The sequence below is a fragment of the Betta splendens genome, chromosome 2 (assembly GCF_900634795.4).
Source record: "Betta splendens chromosome 2, fBetSpl5.4, whole genome shotgun sequence".
In the NCBI taxonomy this organism is placed as follows: domain Eukaryota; kingdom Metazoa; phylum Chordata; class Actinopteri; order Anabantiformes; family Osphronemidae; genus Betta; species Betta splendens.
The window spans coordinates 242,955-268,448 of NC_040882.2; the positions used below are offsets into that span (position 1 = coordinate 242,955).

A 25,494-nucleotide genomic window follows, 5' to 3' on the forward strand; every position below is an offset into this window, starting at 1 on the left:
CTGATTACTCAACTACACTATTGGATTGTGTAGTAATTAAGCACACACTTCCTCTAAATCCTTTCAAAATAAAAGCACCAAGCCAAATAATTAGCTTTAATAGCAATATTTCAACTTTTAGATGGGTAATTATGACTACTTAAAGATAGATTAACAGTTTAGTAATTACCCACACGTGCTTCCTCTACATCCTTTCAAAATAAAAGCACCAATGCCAATTATTAGCTTTAACTGCACTGTTTTTGCCTTTGAATGGGTAATTATGATTATTAATGGGTAATTAAAGACTAATTGACAGTTATGCTATTACCCCCACACATTTCCTCTAAATCCTTTCAAAATAAAAGCACCAATTACAATTTATTACCTTTAATGGCAAGATTGATTAAAAAATTTGTGGTTCTGAATACTTACCAATCGTTAATGGGACTACTTTAGAGTTCAGTAAATAGAAACTCAAACTTATTAGGGTGCTTTTATTCTGAAAGGGCTAAATCTAAATCTTTTGCTTTAATAGGGCTATTCTTGCTATTGAATGATAAACTATGACTATCTAATGACAATTTAAAGTTTAGTAATCGCCCACACACAACCTCTAAATCCTTTCAAAATAAAAGCACCAATGTAATTTATTACCTTAAATGGCAAGATTTTTGTTTCTGACTGGTAAATTTCTACTAGTTATTAAACTATTACACAGTTAGGTAATTATTTACAAATACTTTCTTCAAATCAAAAAGATAGTCAGCTTATTTATGATTGTCAACAATGCACCTTGGTCAACTTTTTATTTTAAACGTGGTCAACTTTTGAATCATTGTCATCTCTTTAATATTGTCATAGTATGACCTTGGTCATCTTTTTAATCATCATCTTTTTAATCGCCATCTTTTGTCATCGTTTTAATCTTTGTCATCGTTTCCTCGTTTTCATCGTTTTGCCGTAGTCAACTTTTGGACGTAGTCAACTTTTTGACGTCAGCAGCTTAATCAGCGTTTGTCATCGTTGCGGCAGCAGATCAGCTCTCCCACGTAATTTCTCGAGAAATTACTTTTTCTAGTTTTTCTTCTTATTTCGCCCCGTTTTTCGGTCGCTTTCATCGTCTCAACGCTTCGTCGTAGAATCGCCGTTCAACTTTCTAAACGTGTGTCGTCTTTAGGGGATGGGGGCTATTACTTTTCACGTTTTCAGCTTTTCAACTTTTAACGTTATTCAACGTTTTTCGTCGTTTTTTTATAATGGTCGTCTATGGGAATCATCGTTCAACTTTTTGTCAACTTGCCTCTTTTCGTCAGCTTCTGTCATCGTCATACTTTGGCGTAGAAACGTCATTTCAACGTCAAAAGCGTCTATCATCTTTCAGCGTTCTCCGTGTAAATCAGCGTCCTCGTATCTTTTATAGTTTTCGACTTGTGAGCGTTTAAATATGGTGTGGTTTTGTTAAATTTTCAGCTTTTCCATTAGTGTGTATTGGGTCAGTTAGAGTGCGTGATGTCACAGCTACAGTGAGAAGGTGCGCTTTTTTAGGACAGAACTTCTGTCTCTAACTCGTCACTACAGCCACAATTTTTACTCTATCAACATAATTACTTCACTAAATCGTAGTCATACTTGTCTTCTTTCTAATGATGTGTCTGGATATACCCTCAGACCTATACTTTAGTCGCTATCAACCTCAAAGCGCAGAGAGATCCCGAAATTCTCCCATAGACTCTAATGATAATTTTCGGCAGACGTCTGGGGAGAAAAACAGAGGAGACATATTTTGAAATTGCCACTGTGGCTACAAGCTTTTATCCTCAAACATAAAATTCACACCATTTGCTCATTGAAGCCTTGGGACTCGTAAAATGAAATAATTTTTGTGATAACTATCATGGTTTAGCTGGAACAAGCCTGTTTATACAGGGTGAAACTCTGCTTTTACAGAGCAGAGTGAGCCTGATTTTCCCGCCTTTCGTCTCCATGGCGACGGCGCAGCTGCAGATTTCACTGACAGGTCAAACTGCTGATGCTCAGTGTAGACAGCAGTTCCATGCTTATTACTGATTACTCAACTACACTATTGGATTGTGTAGTAATTAAGCACAAACTTCCTCTAAATTCTTTCAAAATAAAAGCACCAAGCCAAATAATTAGCTTTAATAGCAATATTTCAACTTTTAGATGGGTAATTATGACTATTTAAAGATAGATTAACAGTTTAGTAATTACCCACACGTGCTTCCTCTACATCCTTTCAAAATAAAAGCACCAATGCCAATTATTAGCTTTAACTGCACTGTTTTTGCCTTTGAATGGGTAATTATGATTATTAATGGGTAATTAAAGACTAATTGACAGTTATGCTATTACCCCCACACATTTCCTCTAAATCCTTTCAAAATAAAAGCACCAATTACAATTTATTACCTTTAATGGCAAGATTGATTAAAAAATTTGTGGTTCTGAATACTTACCAATCGTTAATGGGACTACTTTAGAGTTCAGTAAATAGACACTCAAACTTATTAGGGTGCTTTTATTCTGAAAGGGCTAAATCTAAATCTTTTGCTTTAATAGGGCAATTCTTGCTATTGAATGATAAACTATGACTATCTAATGACTATTTTATAGTTTAGTAATCGCCCACACACAACCTCTAAATCCTTTCAAAATAAAAGCACCAATGTAATTTATTACCTTAAATGGCAAGATTTTTGTTTCTGACTGGTAAATTTCTACTAGTTATTAAACTATTACACAGTTAGGTAATTATTTACAAATACTTTCTTCAAATCAAAAAGATAGTCAGCTTATTTATGATTGTCAACAATGCACCTTGGTCAACTTTTTAATATTTTAAACGTGGTCAACTTTTGAATCATTGTCATCTCTTTAATATTGTCATAGTATGACCTTGGTCATCTTTTTAATCATCATCTTTTTAATCGCCATCTTTTGTCATCGTTTTAATCTTTGTCAACGTTTTCTCGTTTTCATCGTTTTCATCGTTTTCATCATTTTGCCGTAGTCAACTTTTTGACGTCAGCAGCTTAATCAGCGTTTGTCATCGTTGCGGCAGCAGATCAGCTCTCCCACGTAATTTCTCGAGAAATTACTTTTTCTAGTTTTTCTTCTTATTTCGCCCCGTTTTTCGGTCGCTTTCATCGTCTCAACGCTTCGTCGTAGAATCGCCGTTCAACTTTCTAAACGTGTGTCGTCTTTAGGGGATGGGGGCTATTACTTTTCACGTTTTCAGCTTTTCAACTTTTAACGTTATTCAACGTTTTCCGTCGTTTTTTTATAATGGTCGTCTATGGGAATCATCGTTCAACTTTTTGTCAACTTGCCTCTTTTCGTCAGCTTCTGTCATCGTCATACTTTGGCGTAGAAACGTCATTTCAACGTCAAAAGCGTCTATCATCTTTCAGCGTTCTCCGTGTAAATCAGCGTCCTCGTATCTTTTATAGTTTTCGACTTGTGAGCGTTTAAATATGGTGTGGTTTTTGTTAAATTTTCAGCTTTTCAATTAGTGTGTATTGGGTCAGTTAGAGTGCGTGATGTCACAGCTACAGTGAGAAGGTGCGCTTTTTTAAGACAGAACTTCTGTCTCTAACTCGTCACTACAGCCACAATTTTTACTCTATCAACATAATTACTTCACTAAATCGTAGTCATACTTGTCTTCTTTCTAATGATGTGTCTGGATATACCCTCAGACCTATACTTTAGTCGCTATCAACCTCAAAGCGCAGAGAGATCCCGAAATTCTCCCATTGACTCTAATGATAATTTTCGGCAGACGTCTGGGGAGAAAAACAGAGGAGACATATTTTGAAATTGCCACTGTGGCTACAAGCTTTTATCCTCAAACATAAAATTCACACCATTTGCTCATTGAAGCCTTGGGACTCGTAAAATGAAATAATTTTTGTGATAACTATCATGGTTTAGCTGGAACAAGCCTGTTTATACAGGGTGAAACTCTGCTTTTACAGAGCAGAGTGAGCCTGATTTTCCCGCCTTTCGTCTCCATGGCGACGGCGCAGCTGCAGATTTCACTGACAGGTCAAACTGCTGATGCTCAGTGTAGACAGCAGTTCCATGCTTATTACTGATTACTCAACTACACTATTGGATTGTGTAGTAATTAAGCACACACTTCCTCTAAATCCTTTCAAAATAAAAGCACCAAGCCAAATAATTAGCTTTAATAGCAATATTTCAACTTTTAGATGGGTAATTATGACTATTTAAAGATAGATTAACAGTTTAGTAATTACCCACACGTGCTTCCTCTACATCCTTTCAAAATAAAAGCACCAATGCCAATTATTAGCTTTAACTGCACTGTTTTTGCCTTTGAATGGGTAATTATGATTATTAATGGGTAATTAAAGACTAATTGACAGTTATGCTATTACCCCCCACACATTTCCTCTAAATCCTTTGAAAATAAAAGCACCAATTACAATTTATTACCTTTAATGGCAAGATTGATTAAAAAATTTGTGGTTCTGAATACTTACCAATCGTTAATGGGACTACTTTAGAGTTCAGTAAATAGACACTCAAACTTATTAGGGTGCTTTTATTCTGAAAGGGCTAAATCTAAATCTTTTGCTTTAATAGGGCTATTCTTGCTATTGAATGATAAACTATGACTATCTAATGACTATTTTATAGTTTAGTAATCGCCCACACACAACCTCTAAATCCTTTCAAAATAAAAGCACCAATGTAATTTATTACCTTAAATGGCAAGATTTTTGTTTCTGACTGGTAAATTTCTACTAGTTATTAAACTATTACACAGTTAGGTAATTATTTACAAATACTTTCTTCAAATCAAAAAGATAGTCAGCTTATTTATGATTGTCAACAATGCACTTTGGTCAACTTTTTAATCTTTGACATCTTTTAACCTTGGTCAACTTTTGAATCATTGTCATCTCTTTAATATTGTCATAGTATGACCTTATTCATCTTTTTAATCATCATCTTTTTAATCGCCATCTTTTGTCATCGTTTTAATTCTTGTCAACGTTTTCTCGTTTTCATCGTTTTGCCGTAGTCAACTTTTTGACGTCAGCAGCTTAATTAGCGTCTGTCATCGTTGCGGCAGCAGATCAGCTCTCCCACGTAATTTCTCGAGAAATTACTTTTTCTAGTTATTATTCTTATTATTTCGCCCCGTTTTTCGGTCGCTTTCATCGTCTCAACGCTTCGTCGTACAATCGCCGTTCAACTTTCTAAACGTGTGTCGTCTTTGGGAGATGGGGGCTATTACTTTTCACGTTTTCAGCTTTTCAACTTTTAACGTTATTGAACTTTTTCCGTCGTTTTTTCATAATGGTCGTCTATGGGAATCATCGTTCAACTTTTTCTCAACTTTCCTCTTTTCATCAGCGTCTATCATCGTCATACTTTAGCGTAGAAATGTCATTTCAACTTCAAAAGCGTCTATCATCTTTCAACTTTATCAGTGTAAATCAGCGTCTTCGTATCTTCTATACTTTTCGACTTGTGAGCGTTTAAATATCGTGTGGTTTTTGTTAAATTTTCAGCTTTTCCATTAGTGTGTATTGCGTCTGCTAGAGTGCGTGATGTCACAGCTACGGTGAGAAGGTGCGCTTTTTTAAGACAGAACTTCTGTCTTTAACTTGTCACTACAGCCACAATTTTTACTCTATCAACGTAATTACTTCACTAAATCGTAGTCATAATTGTCTTCTTTCTAATGATGTGTCTGGATATACCCTCAGACCTATACTTTAGTTGCTATCAACCTCAAAGCGCAGAGACATCAAATGGACAAAAGGACTAGACAACTAGAAAGACAGTGGCGTTCCAACAAAATAAATGTAAACTGCATTGCATGGAAGGACAGTCTAATGAAATATAAAAAAGCACTCTGTGCTGCTAGAAAAACATATTATTCCTCCCTAATTAAGGAAAACAAAAACAACCCCAGGTTTCTTTTCAGCACTGTAGCCAGGCTGACAAAGAGTCATAGCTGTATTGAGTCTACTATCCCCTTAAATCTCAGCAGCAATGACTTTATGAACTACTTTACTAATAAAATTATCATCATTAGAAAAAACATTCAGCAGCGACTTCTTCCAAATGACAGAAAGCACTGTCTAGATCCATCAACTTTAAATTTATTAAATCCTCTGTCTTACCTAGACAGCTTCTCCCCCATAACTCATATGGAGTTAACCTCAATAATTAACTCTTCCAAGTCGTCCACTTGTCTTTTAGATCCAATCCCAACCAGATTACTCAAAGAAGTTCTACCTTTAATCAGCTCATCCATATTAAATCAAATCAACCAATCTTTACAACTAGGCTATGTACCACAGGCTTTTAAGGTGGCTGTGTTCAAACCTCTATTGAAAAAACCAAGCCTTGACCCTGGACAACTAGCCAACTATAGGCCCATTTCAAATTTACCCTTTCTTTTCAAGATTCTGGAAAAAATCGTGGCTAAACAATTATCTGACCACCTTAGTGGGAATAACCTGTATGAAGATTTTCAGTCAGGATTTAGAAAACATCATAGCACAGAAACAGCTCTGGTTAGAGTCACTAATGATCTTCTATTAGCTTCGGACAATGGTCTAGTTTCTGTCCTTGTCCTGTTAGATCTTAGTGCTGCATTTGATACAATTGATCATCACATTCTATTACAGACACTAGAACATAGAATCGGGATTAATGGAACAGCATTGGGATGGTTTAAATCCTATTTGTTGAACAGATTCCAGTTTGTTCATGTTAATGATAAATTCTCCACACGCACAAGGATTAGCTATGGAGTTCCACAGGGTTCTGTGCTGGGTCCAATTCTGTTTAGCCTATACATGTCTCCTCTAGGTGAGATTATTAGAAAGCATTCTATTAATTTTTTTATTTTTATGCAGATGATACTCAGCTATACATGTCCTTGGAACCAAATGAAACAGATCAACTAGTCAAAATTCAGGGTTGTTTAAAAGACATCAAATCCTGGATGTCCCAAAACTTCCTTCAACTAAACTCAGATAAAACCGAGATTCTTATTGTTGGGCCTAAAAATCTGAGAGAGACACTATTGAGTCAGATAGCCACCCTGGATGGCATAACATTAGCTTCAGATTCTACTGTGAGGAACCTTGGTGTCATGTTTGACCAGGATCTCTCTTTTACATCATACATTAAACAAATCTCCAGAACTGCCTACTTCCACCTTAGAAATATAGTTAAAATCAGAAGCATCCTCTCTCAGAGCGATGCAGAGAAACTGATCCATGCATTTGTTACCTCTAGGCTGGACTACTGTAACTCCTTACTCATAGGATGTCCTAACAGCTCCTTAAAAAGCCTACAGCTCATTCAAAATGCTGCAGCCAGAGTTCTGACAGGACTTAGAAAGAGAGATCACATTTCTCCTACATTAGCTTCTCTGCACTGGCTGCCTGTAAAATGTAGGATAGAATTTAAAATTCTCCTACTCACATACAAAGTACTCAAGGATAAAGCTCCTTCTTATCTTAAAGACCTTATAGTTCCTTATGCTCCCAGCAGAACACTTCGTTCTCAGAGCGCTGGGCTACTTGCGGTTCCTAGAGTGTTTAAATGTAGAACAGGGGGCAGAGCTTTTAGCTACCAAGCTCCTCTCCTCTGGAACCAGCTCCCTCTTCAGGTTCGAGAAGCTGACACACTCTCCACCTTTAAGATTAGGCTTAAAACCCTCCTTTTTGATAAAGCTTATAGTTAGAGATGGTTCAGGTCACTGGCAATTATTGTTAGTCACAGGAACCATCTCTTAGTTAAGCTGCAATAGACATAGACTGCTGGGGGACTTAATTTATACACTGAGCTCCTCTGTTTCCTTCTACCTCCTCTGTCCCATAACCTCCCATCATTGTCCCATGTTTAACTAACCTTGTCTCTTTCTGTCCAGTAGTTGTGCTTCTCTCCTCTCTCCCCCCCCCCACCCCCACTCTTTCTCCCTCTCTGTCCTCACCCACAGGTATCATTGGACTCAAAGTTTGGTGTCTGTGATGGGCAGCTGCGGATCCAACCATCCTGCCTGCATCCAGTCCCTGGTCCTACCATCCTGCCTGTGCTCTGTTGTTGCTTGTTGTTGCTTGTTGCTGTTGCTGTGCTTTTCTATCTCTCTATCCTCTCACCCCAACCGGTCGAGGCAGATGGCCGCCCACATCCAGTCTGGTTCTGCTGGAGGTTTCTTCCTCGTTAGAGAGGGAGTTTTTCCTCTCCACTGTTGCTGTCAAATTAAATGCTTGCTGTATGTGGGATTTGTTGGGTTTAGTTGTGTGAGGTTTTAAATCTTACTTTGTAAAGTGCCTTGAAATAACTTTGTTGTGATTTGGCGCTATATAAATAAAATTGAATTGAATTTTCTAAATTTTATCGCCTTATATTTGTTAGCGACTGTTAAGAGCGGTAAAACTAGCTTGTAATACTCAAGCATCCTTTCTTTTCATTAAACATTCTGCTAATCCTCACAGTTATCAAGTGTTTTCTCTGCTAGCGTAGCAGATAGCTTACTTTCTTGCTACGACTTCCCCCTTTTCCTCTCCCTTTCTGTTCGGTGCTCCTTGTGTTTTATGTTTAGCTCATCCCCTGCCTCCTTTAGTGATGGTAATGGTATCTGTAATAAGTGTACGCAAGATATAGAGTCTCTGCTTCGCACCTTAGCAAACCGGCCCGCTAACCAGGCCCCTTTAGCCGGTGCGGAGCCTCCTAGCTTAGCTGCTACCAGTCCCTCGGCAGGCCCCAAGTGGCTGGGTCATGAGTGGGTTACAGCTCGTAAGAAATGAAGCTCAAGCTAAGGCGCCCACGGTCCACCACCAACCGCTTCACGTTTCAAACTTATTTTCCTCACTCAGTGACACACACGCTGAGAAACCCACTCTGATCATTGGTGACTCAATATTCTGAAACATGAAGTTAGAGAATCCAGCAGTCATAGTTAAGTGTTTGCCTGGGGCCAGAGCGGGTCTTTGAGTCTTATCTTAAGCTCCTGTCTAAGGATAAGCGTAAGTACGCTAAGATCGTAATACACGCAGGAGCTGATGATGCCCGGTTACGCCAATCAGAAGTCACTAAAACTAACATTGAGTCGGTGTGTTCGTCCGCCAAAACAATGTCGGATTGGGATGGTTTAAATCCTATTTGTTGAACAAATTCCAGTTTGTTCATTAACGACAACTCCTCTACATGCACAATGATTAGCTTTGGAGTACCGCAGGGTCCTGTTCTTTGTACAATACTGTTTAGTCTATACATGTCTCTTCTAGTTGAGATTATTAGGAAGCATTCTATACATTTTCATTGTTATGCAGATGATACTCAGCTACTGTATATTTGTCTTCGGAACCAAATGAAACAGTTCAACTAGTCAAAATTCAAAGTTGTTTAAAAGACAACAAATTCTGGACGTCTCAAAACTTCCTTCAACTAAATTCAGATACAGTAAAACTGATATTCTTATCGTTGGGCCTAAAGATCACAGAGAGACACTATTGAGTCAAAGAAGGAAGCCTGGTGTAATCTTTGACCAGGACCTCTCTTTTACATCATACATTAAACAAATCTCTAGAGCCGCCTACTTTCACCTTAGAAATATAGCTAAAATCAGGAGCATCCTCTCTCAGAGCGATGCAGAGAAACTGATTCATGCATTTGTTACCTCTAGGTTGGACTACTGTAACTCCTTACTCATAGGATGTCCTAACAGCTCTTTAAAAAGCCGAACAGCTTAATCAAAATGCTGCAGCCCAAGCTCTGATGGGACTTAGAAAGAGAGATCTACAAAGCACTTAATGATAAGACCGCATAGTTCCTTATGCTCCCAGCAGAATGCTTGGTTCTCAGAGCGCTGGGCTACTTGTGGTTCCTTATCTTTAAATGTAGAACAGGAGGCAGAACTTTTAGCTACCAAGCTCCTCTCCTGTGGAACCAACTCCCTGTTCAGGTTCGAGGAGCTGACACACTCTCCACCTTTAAGATCAGGCTTAAAACCTTCCTTTCTGATAAAGCTTATAGTTAGAGATGGTTCAAGTCACTGGCAATGATTGTTAGTCACAGGAACCATCTCTTAGCAGTTGCTAAGTTGCGGATCCAACCATCCTGCCTGTGTCCAGTCTCTGGTCCAACCATTCTGCCCGTATCTGCTCCTTGGTCCAGCCATCCTGCCTGTGCTCTGTTGTTCTGTTGTTGCTTGTTGTTGTTGCTCTGCATTTCTCTCTCTCTATCCCCTCACGCCAACCGGCCGAGGCAGATGGCCGCCCATATCCAGCTTGGTTCTGCTGGAGGCTTCTCCCTCGTTAGGGAGGGAGTTTTCCTCTCCACTGTAGCTGTCAAATTGTAATTAAAGACTTTCTGTATGGGGGACCTGTTAGGTTTAGTTGTGTAAGGTCTTAAACCTTACCTTGTAAAGTGGCTTGAAATAAACTGTTGTGATTTGGTGCTATATAAATAAAATTGAATTGAAAATTGAATTAATCCCTGCCCGAGGTTTTACATGTGGGAGCTACGAAACACAACATACAGTAGAAAGGCAAAACTGAAGTCATAGCAACTGTAGAATAGAAATTCATCCTTGACCTTGGTAACACAAGCAGTTTACGTGGTAAATACTGCACACGTATGGTCCCATTTGACCATATGTCACAAATTGGCTTGTTTAAGTGGTTTGTGAAGTACGACACCTACAACTTCTCTTTGGTGGAGAATGTATGTCCTTGTTTTCTGTTCTGTCTCCTTGTAGCCCTGTGCCCTTTAAATTATGCTGTAAATAAGAAGATACTGAAAGTTTTAATGAAAAAAAAGCATTCTGGAAATAAAGCCTTCCTTACCTACCATAATACAGTCAAATTATCTCATAACATCTGTACGCTACAAGGACCCCACTAAAGCTAAATAAACAGACCGTAGATTCATATCCCCTGACAGACATTCAATTAAGCCCCTGATGGTTTTACAACAGCAGTCTGTCTAGCTGATATATAAGGCGTAAATACAGATCAGTACCCCCGACTCAAATCACAGAAGAGGCAATACATTCATTTAAAGCAGTGCCAATGTACTGCATTAGTAAATACAGTGGGTCATCTGGAATTTCTCTGAAGTCGTGCTACAGTAACAAAAATGTAAAGAGATGTAAACACAAAAACACAACCAATATCCAGTGTTGTCCCAAATAAACATTTGTCATCCCTGACATACAGTATAAATTGAGAAATTTATTTCCCAGTTCAGTATAAATTGAGACTATTTCCAAAACTCAACAAGATGAAGAAAAAAACAATAAAAACTTTCTCAATGTACTGTACAACAACCCCCCCCCCCCCCCCCCCCCCACTTTCTGTGTTAAATCTGTTCTGTTTTTTAATAACTAAGAAAATTTAATTTGACATAAAAGCTCGAAGCCATGGATCAGTAAATGTCAGAATATGATGAAACATGCCTGGTTTTACTGTTTACTGTTAACTAATTCATTTTTATGGCTTTGCCATGTGACTCACAACACTGCTCTTTTATAGACTGTATATTAAACTGCCATTATCATTAGTATATAAACCCAGCAGAAGGAAATCAGCTTATTTAAGTAAAACCTGAGAGACACAAACACACTAAGTTAGAAAACAAACAGACTCACTGGCTCCCACAATCTCTGGTGTTTGACAACAGGCCAGTACCACCAACAGCAGCAGCCCTAGGTCCAGGTGAAGGGACGCGGTCATAGCCTTCTCCATCTCTGCGCACAGGCGAACGCTCACAAACACACAACTCAGTCCCGTCGGTGCTTTCTGCTTTTCCTGTCTTCGTGCGATTTTTTTACCACAGGGTCACCACTCCTTCCACATCATCCTTCAGCTTGATCTTCATCTTCAGGCGCAAAAACCCGCAGCGCGTTGCTCTTATCTCCAACTTGCACGAAGTAGGCCAGTAAATGCTGAATGAAAAAGGTAGAAAAAAATTATAATCTAACGAGACAGTCCCTTCGCTTGGGTATCGAAGGCGCAATCCCGCAGCGCGGAGAAGCTAACAGGTAGTTCGCCCCTTTCCGCCACTTGTCCTCGTCTCTGCTTGGGTCAACTTAGCTTTGTCAGCCAGAGACAGACGTGTTCGCGTTCCTCCTCCTCAGATGGAAGGTCGCGGGGTATAAAGAGTCCACTGTCATGTCAGCGAGAGAGGAAATTGGCAAATCCGCCCGATTCGAGGATTTCCATACGAGGACACTGGAAACGCAAAGGTGGTCCGCCTCGTCCACAGTGGCAGTTCTGTTAATCTCACGTTTATGGAAAGCCCAGAGCAGCAGAAAATGTCTGTCTGCGGGAGCCCTGCTGGTAACTCACACACACACAAACAAGCAGGATTGAACGGTGCTCCTCGCCAGTGCCTAGCCTGACGTTACAACCCCTGTCACTACACAATGGACGAGGAGGAGGGAAGGAAGGAGGGAGGGGGAGAACGAAGTGCGCATTTCATGGCTCAATTACCTGCGTGTTGTCAGAGCCCAACTAATGTTTATGTAATCAAATTGCAAAATCCTACACGCTCCTGTAAATAGTGATAAAGGCAACCCTGGTTGTCTCACACATCCCCCTACACACGTGAATCCAACAGCACTGTTGCTGAAATGTGCTTTAAAAATGTTAAACCCAGAGGAGCTGCAAAATTAAAAATATGCTAAAACCTAAAACTAATTCAAATGCGTTATGGTGCATAAGTGCTTAATTTCCTTGGAACTTAAAAAAACCCTGCCTTGAAAAGTGGTTCCGGGGTTAACATGCATTTGTTCCAGATATAAAATACTACAAATAATAAAGCCTGGCTTTAAAGCCTGGAATCTGGCTGACATAATTAATCTTTGGTCGAAGCTTCCAATTTACGTATTTATCCATCTAATTACTTGAAGCACTGCAAAGTCATCTGTTTGACATTCCGGACTTTAAATATTGATTCAAAGTCAAAGTAATCAACTCTGAGTTACGTTCATGTCACAAGTCACATACTGTACTGTAACATACAAAGATGCTGAAGTTACAGTATATGAGCGCTAAAGAGGTAGTTCACACAAACACTCAATTACTGGTGTCAATATTATAGTGTAATACTGCCCCCACTGATCTTTAAACACAGTGTTAATTTGTGCACCCTCCTTACCTGCTGCATGCTGTGTGTCTCCAGTTGTATAAGCAGATGCAGCAAGTCTTTAAATGTCTGCATTTCCCTACTGCAGTTCCTTTCTGCTGCCGCTTGAACTGTTAAACTACAGTATGTTCTGTACTGTTTGCTCTAACGTGTTATTAGTGTCACGTTTCTATATTAAAATAAAACAACTCAATATATTGTACCAATCTCTACAGTCAAGTATGACGTAGAATGTGCACACAGCTACTGGTCAAGCAGCTGGACTGTTAATGACATGTCCAGGGAAAGGCTGCTATAACTGGATGCAGGTGTAATCAGCTCTTCCTGTTGTGCAACCATCAACATCACTTAAAAACTAATGCAATAAAGCAATACTTTTGTATTGAATTTGTATATTATTTAGATAATGTAGTTGTTAGAATCAGCATCTATTGTGAAAGGAGGCCAGAGTTTGTCTTACAATGTGTGCCCATTCTTTTTTATTTTTTATTGTGTATTTTTAGTATTGTTTTATACTGAATAATTATTGTACCGCTCATCACTCAGGTGTAATCATGATGGTGTTATTTAATACATTGTTGCATAACCAAACACAGGGATTGACCTGGAACAATGCCCTTAATTAAAGTCTCTAAATCTATAGCAGTCTTTAGATGTTTTGTGGCCACAGATCAGCTGCAAAACCACTGTTTTCATCTGCTAATAACAACCCATTCTCCTAGTTGAAGCATTTGTTCAACTCCATGATGCATTCCCGTGGCGATTACTTTGAACCAATGTAAAAATATATGGTGGAGGAGAGGAGCCACAAAACATGCTGGAGGCTTTAAATACCCCATCTGATGTGGGATTGCCTCTGGATCTCCCTACAAAAGCTGACTCATTCACTGAAGAGGTGGACTATTCTGGCCCACAAAAGCAGAAAGCAGGATTTATACTGTAGAAGCAGTGAGGAGAGAGGACAGTTTTAACCTTCACAACAGAAAATCCCAGAAAATTCAGATGTGTATGTTGTGTTCCTGCTTTAGTAAAGTTGTGTGTTGAGTAATGCTTTCTGTAATTCTGCTTCACCAAGGACTTGTTGGCAAATCTCAGCGTACTTACTTCCTTGTTTACTTTAGCAAGCAAATATGTTTGTGCTCTGCTGTGTAATGCTCTGAAAAGGAGAAAACAAAAGAAGCCCCCCCCCCCCTAAGTTAGGAGGATCAAGGGCACAGCTGCTTTGAATGACTTTCCATGCAGAATAAAATAATATGCAGTATTTGTCTAGTTTAAATCAAACTAATTTGGTCAATAACTAACCTAATATCACCTAATAACTAAGTTATTAGGTGATGATTGTTAATGCTCAAAACATAGCTAGTTCTAAATGGCATTTGGTTACTAATACATTTTTATGAGGAGCATAATCATTTTGATAATGAATGCAAATTGAATTTACTTGATTAACTTAATGACAATTTTTGGTAATTTATATTTATATTCATTTTTATTCAACTGTGACACCAGATTAAAGTCGTGATTCCACTGCAGTTTCCTGCAAATGAAGCCAGTTCACCACCAAGGGGAGCCATCAGCCTGCAGACAGCCGGTTGTCCTCTGGCAGTGCCAAGATTATGACTCAACCAAATTAAAAGCACATCTTTCTCCCTTCTGCAAACCACACGTATACAGCACAGAGACAGTAAAGCCAGGCCAAACCACAACCCTACACTGTGTAGTAAAACGATGCAGACAAGAAAATGAGTAAATCCACGTAAAAACTAAAAAACAAACACTGACTGTGAATTTAAACTGCACCCAGGTAAAGCAAATAGAGATCAAAACACCATATTTCAGACAGGAGGAGAAGCAATAACTAAACATCACATGATTATCTCTGTCAGGTGAAACGACAGCAAAGCAGCAGCCATGTGTGAAACGGAAAACTCCCTCAAACTCTTTCAGGTCTCATCAGTTTTTAGGGCAAAAAAAGAACCACAATCAATATTTTGATGATGGTATGATGGTTTTCCCTCATTTAAGATCATATACATAGAAATAGTAATTTCCTCAGAAATTATGAGAAATGATAAGATGACAAATGGTGATTACGGTGACATCAAAAAGTAGACTATGACAAAACAATTAAAACGACAAAACGTTGATAAAAATTAAAAGGATGACAGCAATTAAAGAGATGATTAAAAAGATGACAATGATTAAAAAATTGACCAAGGCAAAAATACATAAAAGATTAAAAAGTTGACCAAAGCACCATAATAAGTGTGTGTGTGTGTGTATGTGTGTGTGGTTCTTTACTGAACTGTAAAATATTAACGATTGGTAATTATTCAGTCAGAATCAATTTTTTGACATTTTCCAAAAATCATGCCATTCAAGGTAATAAATTGAAGTGGTGCTTTTATTTTGATCTGCTTTGATGTGTGGGGGTAATAACATAACTGTCAATTAGTCTTTGAATGGTTAATTATGACCATTTAAAAGGCAAAAACAGTGCAGTTAAAGCTAATAAATTGAATTGGTGATTTTATTTTGAAAGGACTTAAGCAAGCATGTGTGGGTAATTACTAAATGTCATTAAAGCAGAAATTATTTGGCTTGGTGCTTTTATTTTGAAAGGCTCTAGAGGAAGTGTGTGCTTAATTACTACACAATCCAATAGTGTAGTTGACTAATCAATAATAAGCATGGAACTGCTCTGTACACTGAGCATCAGCAGTTTGACCTGTCAGTCAACTCTGCAGCTGCGCCGTCGCCATGGAAGCGAAAGGCGGGAAAATCAGGCTCACTCTGCTCTGTGAAAGCAGACTTTCACCCTTGATTAATAGGCTTATTCCAGCAAAACCATAATAGTTATTACAAAAATATTTTCATTTTATGAATCCCAAGGCTTCCCTGAACATGTGAAGTTAATTTCGCTTGTAGCCACAGTCGCAATTTCAAAATATGTCTCCTCCTGTGTTTTTCTCCAGACGTCTGCCGAAAATTATCATTAGAGTCTATGGGAGAATTTCAGGACCTCTCTGCGCTTTGAGGTCGATAGCGACTAAAGTATAGGTCTGAGGGTATAGCCAGACACATCATTAGAAAGAAGACAAGTATGACTACGATTTAGTGAAAAAATTATGTTTGTAGAGTAAATGCTGTGTCTGTAGTGACGAGTTAAAGGCAGAAAATCTATCTTAAAAAAGCGTCCCCTCGCACTCTAGCTGTCACATCACGCACTGAAAATAACGCAGTACACACTAATGGAAAAGATGGGAATTTACCAAAAACCACCCAATATTTAAACTTCTATAAATCAGAAACTATTGAAGATGTTTAAAAGATTTCTGGATGAATAATAGTTGAATAGTTAAAGATTATTTTGTAGTTCAAATATTGTCTGTAGCTTAAAGTATGCGGAAGTAGTTAAAGCTGAAAGTAGACAAAGCTGAAGAGAATTTGAAAACTTCTTTCCATTCATTTCAATGGGAAAAAAAGTTGAAAAAAGCTTAATAACTTGAAAAATATGAAACATATAAATGAGAAAAGTAATAGCACATTCTCCTTAAAAAGCTGAACATTGTATATTGGAATGGTTTCTGTAGCTCAAAGGATGCGGGAGTAGTTAGGTGCGGAAAAACGTACGGAAGAACTAAAAATAACTAGATAAGGCATTTCCATAAGAAAATGCACAGTGAATGCTTCCAAGCTGAATGTATTGTTGAAGAATTGCTAGAAAATAGCTGAAACATTTAAAACATATGTGAAAGTAGCATAAGCACATAAAGTATAGATGAATGTATCTGACCAAAACTGGATGTTTGTTTAAACAGAGCTGAATATTTTCAGAAGAAGTAGAAGCAGTTGCTGTGGAAACATTTAAAACAGCTGACAGTAGCTGCAGAAGAAGTAGCTGAATTTTAGATTTGGAAAAGTTGGAGCATTTGATGACGCATGTGCAGGGAATTGCTAAAATTTATAACTCAATATATCGGTAGGAAATCAATATAGTTATATTAAGAAGTGAAAGCATAAACAAGCCTTAATATACCGTAAAATATTCTAATTAACTATTTGTAATCAATCAGTTGAAACATTACTGAAACTAGCTGATGACTTTTTATACTATTTAAGCAGAAGGACAAATTAGAACATCATTGTATGATTAAGAAACAATTAAATTAAATTCAAATAAATTTAAAAATATGATTTATGATGATGATTAAAAAGATGACCAAGGTCATACTAAGACAAGATTAAAATATGACAATGACTCAAAAGTTGACCAAGGTTAAAAGATGTCAAAGATTAAAAAGTTGACCAAGGTGCATTGTTGACAATCATAAATAAGCTGACTATCTTTTAATTTGAAGAAAGTATTTGTAAATAATTACCTAACTGTGTAAAAGTTTAATAACTAGTAGAAATTTACCAGTCAGAAACAAAAATCTTGCCATTTAAGGTAATAAATTACATTGGTGCTTTTATTTTGAAAGGATTTAGAGGTTGTGTGTAGGCGATTACTAAACTATAAAATAGTCATTAGATAGTCATAATTTATCATTCAATAGCAAGAATAGCCCTATTAAAGCAAAAGATTTAGATTTAGCCCTTTCAGAATAAAAACACCCCAATAAGTTTGAGTGGCTATTTACTGAACTCTAAAGTAGTCTCATTAATGATTGGTAAGTATTCAGAACCACAAATTTTCTAATCAATCTTTCCATTAAAGGTAATAAATTGTAATTGGTGATTTTATTTTGAAAGGATTTAGAGGAAATGTGTGGGGGTAATAGCGTAACTGTCAATTAGTCTTTAAATAATCATAATTGACCATTCAAAGGCAAAAACAGTGCAGTTAAAGCTAATAATTGGCATTGGTGCTTTTATTTTGAAAGGATGTAGAGGAAGCATGTGTGGGTAATTACTAAACTGTTAATCTATCTTTAAATAGTCATAATTACCCATCTAAAAGCAGAAATATTGCTATTAAAGCTAATTATTTGGCTTGGTGCTTTTATTTTGAAAGGATTTAGAGCAAGTGTGTGCTTAATTACTACACAATCCAATAGTGTAGTTGAGTAGTTTCAATTTCAATTTTATTTATATAGCGCCAAATCACAACAAAGTTATTTCAAGGCACTTTACAAAGTAAGGTTTAAAACCTCACACAACTAAACCCAACAAATCCCACATACAGCAAGCATGTAATTTGACAGCAACAGTGGAGAGGAAAAACTCCCTCTCTAACGAGGAAGAAACCTCCAGCAGAACCAGACTGGATGTGGGCGGCCATCTGCCTCGACCGGTTGGGGTGAGAGGATAGAGAGATAGAAAAGCACAGCAACAGCAACAAGCAACAACAAGCAACAACAGAGCACAGGCAGGATGGTAGGACCAGGGACTGGATGCAGGCAGGATGGTTGGATCCGCAGCTGCCCATCACAGACCACCAAACTTTTGAGTCCAATGATACCTGTGGGTGAGGACAGAGAGGGAGAAAGAGTGGGGTTGGGGGGGGGGGGGGGGAGGAGAGAAGCACAACTACTGGACAGAAAGAGACAAGGTTAGTTAAACATGGGACAATGATGGGAGGTTATGGGACAGAGGAGGTAGAAGGAAACAGAGGAGCTCAGTGTATAAATTAAGTCCCCCAGCAGTCTACAGTATGTCTATTGCAGCTTAACTAAGAGATGGTTCCTGTGACTAACAATAATTGCCAGTGACCTGAACCATCTCTAACTATAAGCTTTATCAAAAAGGAAGGTTTTAAGCCTAATCTTAAAGGTGGAGAGTGTGTCAGCTTCTCGAACCTGAAGAGGGAGCTGGTTCCAGAGGAGAGGAGCTTGGTAGCTAAAAGCTCTGCCCCCTGTTCTACATTTAAACACTCTAGGAACCGCAAGTAGCCCAGCGCTCTGAGAATGAAGTGTTCTGGAGCATAAGGAACTATAAGGTCTAAGATAAGAAGGAGCTTTATCATTGAGTACTTTGTATGTGAGTAGGAGAATTTTAAATTCTATCCTACATTTTACAGGCAGCCAGTGCAGAGAAGCTAATGTAGAAGAAATGTGATCTCTTTTTCTAAGTCCTGTCAGACTCTGGCTGCAGCATTTTGAATGAGCTGTAGGCTTTTTAACGAGCTGTTAGGACATCCTATGAGTAAGGAGTTACAGTAGTCCAGCCTAGAGGTAACAAATGCATGGATCAGTTTCTCTGCATCGCTCTGAGAGAGGATGCTTCTGATTTTAACTATATTTCTAAGGTGGAAGTAGGCGGTTCTGGAGATTTGTTTAATGTATGATGTAAAAGAGAGATCCTGGTCAAACATGACACCAAGGTTCCTCACAGTAGAATCTGAAGCTAATGTTATGCCATCCAGGGTGGCTATCTGACTCAATAGTGTCTCTCTCAGATTTTTAGGCCCAACAATAAGAATCTCGGTTTTATCTGAGTTTAGTTGAAGGAAGTTTTGGGACATCCAGGATTTGATGTCTTTTAAACAACCCTGAATTTTGACTAGTTGATTTGTTTCATTTGGTTCCAAGGACATATATAGCTGAGTATCATCTGCGTAAAAATTAAAATTAATAGAATGCTTTCTAATAATCTCACCTAGAGGAGACATATATAGGCTAAACAGAATTGGACCCAGCACAGAACCCTGTGGAACTCCATAGCTAATCCTTGTGCGTGTGGAGAATTTATCATTAACATGAACAAACTGGAATCTGTTCAACAAATAGGATTTTAAACCATCCCAATGCTGTTTCATTAATCCTGATTCTATGTCTAGTGTCTGTAATAGAATGTTATGATCAATTGTATCAAATGCAGCACTAAGATCTAACAGGACAAGGACAGAAACTAGACCATTGTCCGAAGCTAATAGAAGATCATTAGTGACTCTAACCAGAGCTGTTTCTGTGCTATGATGTTTTCTAAATCCTGACTGAAAATCTTCATACAGGTTATTCCCACTAAGGTGGTCAGATAATTGTTTAGCCACGATTTATTCCAGAATCTTGAAAATAAAGGGTAAACTTGAAATGGGCCTATAGTTGGCTAGTTGTCCAGGGTCAAGGGTTGGTTTTTTCAATAGAGGTTTGACCACAGCCACCTTAAAAGACTGTGGTACATAGCCTAGTTGTAAAGATTGGTTGATTTGATTTAATATGGATGAGCTGATTAAAGGTAGAACTTCTTTGAGTAATCTGGTTGGGATTGGATCTAAAAGACAAGTGGGAACGACTTGGAAGAGTTAATTATTGAGTTAACTCCATATGAGTTATGGGGAGGAAGCTGTCCAGGTAAGACAGAGGAGTTGGTATATTTAAGTTGATGGATCTAGACAGTGCTTTCTGTCATTTGGAAGAAGTCGCTGCTGAATGTTTTTTCTAATGATGATAATTTTATTAGTAAAGTAGTTCATAAAGTCATTGCTGCTGAGATTTAAGGGGATAGTAGACTCAATACAGCTATGACTTTTGTCAGCCTGGCTACAGTGCTGAAAAGAAACCTGGGGTTGTTTTTGTTTTCCTCAATTAGGGAGGAATAATATGTTTTTCTAGCAGCACAAAGTGCTTTTTTATATTTCATTAGACTGTCCTTCCATGCAATGCAGTTTACATTTATTTTGTTGGAACGCCACTGTCTTTCTAGTTGTCTAGTCCTTTGCTTTAGGCTGCAGATGTCTGAGTTATACCACGGAGCTAACCTCCTCTGTCTTCTTCTTCAGAGGAGCCACTGTGTCTAACATTGTACGTAGAGAAGCTGCAGCATCATCTACAAGACAGTCAACCTGTTCATAAGGATTAAGGTGACTGTTCTCTGTGTATCTACAAGACATTGAGGCAAAAGATGATGGAATCATCTGCTTGAATCTGGCAACAGCGTTGTCAGATAAACATCTGCTATAGTAACATTTCTTTCCAGCTGTTATAGGGTCAGTTGTGCTAAATTCAAAAGTTAATAAGAAATGGTCAGATAACAGAGGGTTTTGGGGAAGAACTATTAAATTATCAATTTCAACCCCATATGTCAGGACAAGATCGAGGGTGTGGTTAAAACGATGAGTGGGTTCATTTACCTGCTGTGTAAAACCAATAGTGTCTATTAAGGAGTTAAAAGCAGTGCTGAGACAGTTGCTGTCAACATCTACATGAATGTTAAAGTCTCCCACTACAATGACTTTATCTGTGCTAAGAACTAAGTCAGATAAGAATTCAGAGAATTCAGTTAAGAACTCTGAATATGGAGCAGGAGAACGGTAAACAATACAAAACACAACTGGTTTCTGAGTTTTAGAGTCTGGGTGAGAAAGGCTCAGAGTGAGGCTCTCAAATTAGTTATAACTATGTTTAGGTTTAGGAGTAATTAATAAATCTGATTTATAAACTGCTGCTACTCCTCCACCTCTACCTGTACATCTTGGAACATGATAGTTGATGTGACTCATTGGAGTCGACTCATTTAAAGTAACATATTCATCCTGCTGCAGCCAGGTTTCAGTGAGACAGAACAGATCTATGTGATGGTCACTTATCAAGTCATTTATTAAAAAGGATTTAGATGAGAGAGATCTGATATTTAATAAACCACACTTTATTAGCTTACTGTTACTTTGTTCTGTAAGAGGAGCTGTTTTGATGCTTATTAAATTCTGGTAAGTCACTCCTCTTTGATTTGTGTGTGACTTGTATAGTTTAGGTGGTCGAGAAGCAGACACAGTCTCTATGCGATAACTAAGACTAAGAGTGGGTCGCGGCTGTAGAGAACATGCAGAGAGGCGTGTAAGACTGCGACTCTGCGTCCTGGGCTCCACTCTGAGTTGTCAAGCAGTGGGGGGACTAAGCAACATGGCCATGTTACTAGAGAGCAGAGAGGCTCCGTTCAACGTGGGATGGACGCCGTCTCTTCTAATCAGCCCAGGTTTTCCCCAAAAAGTGCTCCAATTAGCCACAAAGCCCACATCGTTTGCAGGACACCACCTAGACAACCAGCGGTGGAGCGATGACAGCCGGCTATACATGTCATCGCTGGTCACATTGGGGAGGGGTCCAGAGAAAACTACGGAGTCCGACATTGTTTTGGCGAACGAACACACCGACTCAATGTTAGATTTAGTGACTTCCGATTGGCGTAACCGGGCGTCATTAGCTCCTGCGTGTATTACGATCTTAGCGTACTTACGTTTATCCTTAGACAGGAGCTTAAGATAAGACACAATGTCGCCCGCTCTGGCCCCAGGCAAACACCTAACTATGACCGCTGGATTCTCTAACTTCACGTTTCGGACTATGGAGTCACCAATGATCAGAGTGGGTTTCTCAGCGGGTGTGTCGCTGAGTGGGGAAAATCTGTTTGAAACGTGAAGCGGTTGGTGGTGAACCGTGGGCGCCTGCCTAAAGCTACGTTTCTTACGAGCCGTGACCCAGTCGTTACCCAGCTGCCTGGGACCTGCCGGGGGACTGGTAGCAGCTAAGCTAGGAGGCTAAAGGGACCTGGCTAGCTGGCCTGTTTTCTAAAGTGCGAAGCCGAGACTCTAAGTCTAACGACCTCGCCTCCAACCCTGCAACTAGCGTACACCTATTACAGATACCATTACCATCACTAAAGGAGGCAGAGGATAAGCTAAACATAAGACACACCGAGCACCGAACAGAGCGAGAGGGAGAGGAAAAGGGGGAAGCCATAGCAGGAAAGTAAGCTAGGAGCTACGCTAGCGGAGAAAACACAGTGTAGATAACAGTGTAAATTAGCAGGACGTTTAATGAAAGGAAAAGATGCTTGAGTGTAACAAGCTTGTTTTGCAACTTTTAGCAGTCGCTATCAGATATAAAACGATAATATTTAGAAAGGAGCGGAGAGTAACGCTGTACACACACAGCGGCAGCAAACCTCAGTAACCGGAAGTGACGCAATACGCTTACCGTCAGTCAGCCAACCAACAGCCGACCCTACTGACCCTCAGTAATCAGTAATAAGCATGGAACAGAACTGCTGTCTACACTGAGCATCAGCAGTTTGACCTGTCAGTGAAATCTGCAGCTGCGCCGTCGCCATGGAGACGAAAGGCGGGAAAATCAGGCTCACTCTGCTCTGTAAAAGCAGAGTTTCACCCTGTATAAACAGGCTTGTTCCAGCTAAACCATGATAGTTATCACAAAATTACAAAATTATCACAAAATTATTTCATTTTACGAGTCCCAAGGCTTCAATGAGCAAATGGTGTGAATTTTATGTTTAAGGACAAAAGCTTGTAGCCACAGTGGCAATTTCAAAATATGTCTCCTCTGTTTTTCTCCCCAGACGTCTGCCATAAATTATCATCAGAGTCTATGGGAGAATTTCAGGATGTCTCTGCGCTTTGAGGTTGATAGCGACTAAAGTATAGGTCTGAGGGTATATCCAGACACATCATTAGAAAGAAGACAATTATGACTACGATTTAGAGAAGTAATTACGTTGATAGAGTAAAAATTGTGGCTGTAGTGACAAGTTAGAGACAGAAGTTCTGTCTTAAAAAAGCGCACCTTCTCACTGTAGCTGTGACATCACGCACTCTAGCAGAGCCAATACATACTAATGGAAAAGCTGAAAATATAACAAAAACCACACCATATTGAAACGCTCACGAGTCAAAAAGTATAGAAGATACAGCAACGCTGATTCACAAGGAGAAAGTTGAACGATGATAGACGCTTTTGACGTTGAAATCATGCATAAACATCACACAGGTAGGAATTGAACCGAGGTCTCCCGCTTAAGAGTGAAAGATTTAAGCCATGAGCCACAAGATATCAGAGGTGAGAGAACAAATTTTTCTCTAGATGGGGAAACTGGATGGCAAAAACTTAAGTGCATTAACATTTTAAAGATGTGATTAATTACACAAAAAGCTCAACATTTTACCAGGTCAAAAGCTGCAGATCTAGTGTAAAACTGTGTATGCTGATGGAAGTCACATATTGACTATTGCAAGGGTCACTCCTTCTCACACCAGCTTTTGTTAGGGTGCACTACCCATATTGCATTATGCTCTAAATTAGAATATAATGCTGAATATTGAGTTTATTCCTCAAGAAAATCTTAAACATTTTAAAGAATAGCTGAAAGTGATGATTACATGTAAAGTATAGCTGAACAGTTTCATCCAAGAAAAGAACAAAAAACAAAGCTTAAGCTTTAAGAACTTTAAGCACAAAGCTTAAAAGTAATTATGCACATATATTACACAAAAAAATGAAGCATCACTATATCTAAAAACAAGAGTAGGAATTATCACAAGTAGCCACCTAGGGTACAAAGGTGGACTCATAATGACATCAGAGGTTCAACGTCAGTCAATCATTCTTCCCAGGTTTCTGTTAGGGTGCCACAATTAGTCACAATTCACTACCCATAATGCATTGCACTCTAATTTGCAAATAATAATGAAACTATTAAAAGTCGATTTTATTTTTTAAGAAACAACAACTTAACAATTTGAAGAATAGCTGAAAGTGGTTGATACAAAAGGGCTTAGATGCAGATAGAAAAACTATAATAACAAAGATTAGAAAAACAACAGTGAATGCTGGAAGCTTTACAAATATTCCATATTTGTCTGCTTATCGTCTTAAATTAGGCTTACAGTATTAAAAATGTTAATATTTGTCACATAGGCCACAGCCTCCCTCACAAAAACTGCCAGATGACTCATAAAACAAAGCCTAATTTTTTTTGTATGTTTATCTTTTATTCTCTGCTAATGATGAAAGCCAGTCATGCAGGAAGTCAGTGAGCAGCTCCACATATGGTGCTGCAGCCATGAGGAATGTCAGTTTTAGTAAGCAGCAAATCCACTGTGTGCCCACATCCTTCCTGCAGGACAGAGCGTTACCATAAAGTGAAAGAATGAGTTTAGAGTTGCTTTTATCTTAGTTTTCAGCTTCTTCTTCATGCATAATAGCACATACCCGTATCATTTGATACGGGTATGAACGAACTGCTTTACATCTCACTGGCTTAACCTGTGAAGTTCTTTTGCCCACAACACTTTGTAAATGTTTCAACAACTCCTTATTAATTTGTTATTCATCAAAACATTTGCCAGTTGCATTAATACAAATTTTAAAATCAACGCAAATCATGAATCTTATATTTCATGTCATTCCTGGCTACAACTCTGTTAATGCGTGGCTCAGCTTCATTCTGTTGAAGTGAGCCTCATTAAGCTGAATTACTTCATTCAAGTGTCTGAGATCATCTGCAAATGTGTTTAATACCTCAAACCAGGATTTCTCTGTTTTGATCATATAAATTTTGATCACAAGTCCTTCAATCTGTCCTGCCATGCTGCTGCTGAGAGTGTGT

At 38.6% G+C, this 25,494-nt stretch overlaps 2 protein-coding genes across 3 annotated transcripts in view; both read right to left on the bottom strand.

Annotated features, from left to right (window-relative positions):
• The window catches only part of LOC114870573 (fibronectin type III domain-containing protein 4-like), a 31,713-nt gene extending 19,264 nt beyond the window's left edge, over positions 1–12,449 (bottom strand). Inside the window, exon 1 of one of the 2 annotated variants that reach the window (XR_008696171.1) lies at positions 11,654–12,445. Coding sequence is in view for 1 of the 2 variants with exons in the window: in XM_029175411.3 (XP_029031244.1) it covers positions 11,654–11,750 (97 nt within the window). In the remaining variant the exon portion in view is untranslated. Of the gene's footprint in view, positions 1–11,653 lie in introns of both variants that reach the window. The other variant, XM_029175411.3, reaches the window with a different exon arrangement.
• The window catches only part of LOC129604858 (uncharacterized), a 175,683-nt gene that overhangs the window by 103,646 nt on the left and 46,543 nt on the right, over positions 1–25,494 (bottom strand). The window lies entirely within an intron of this gene.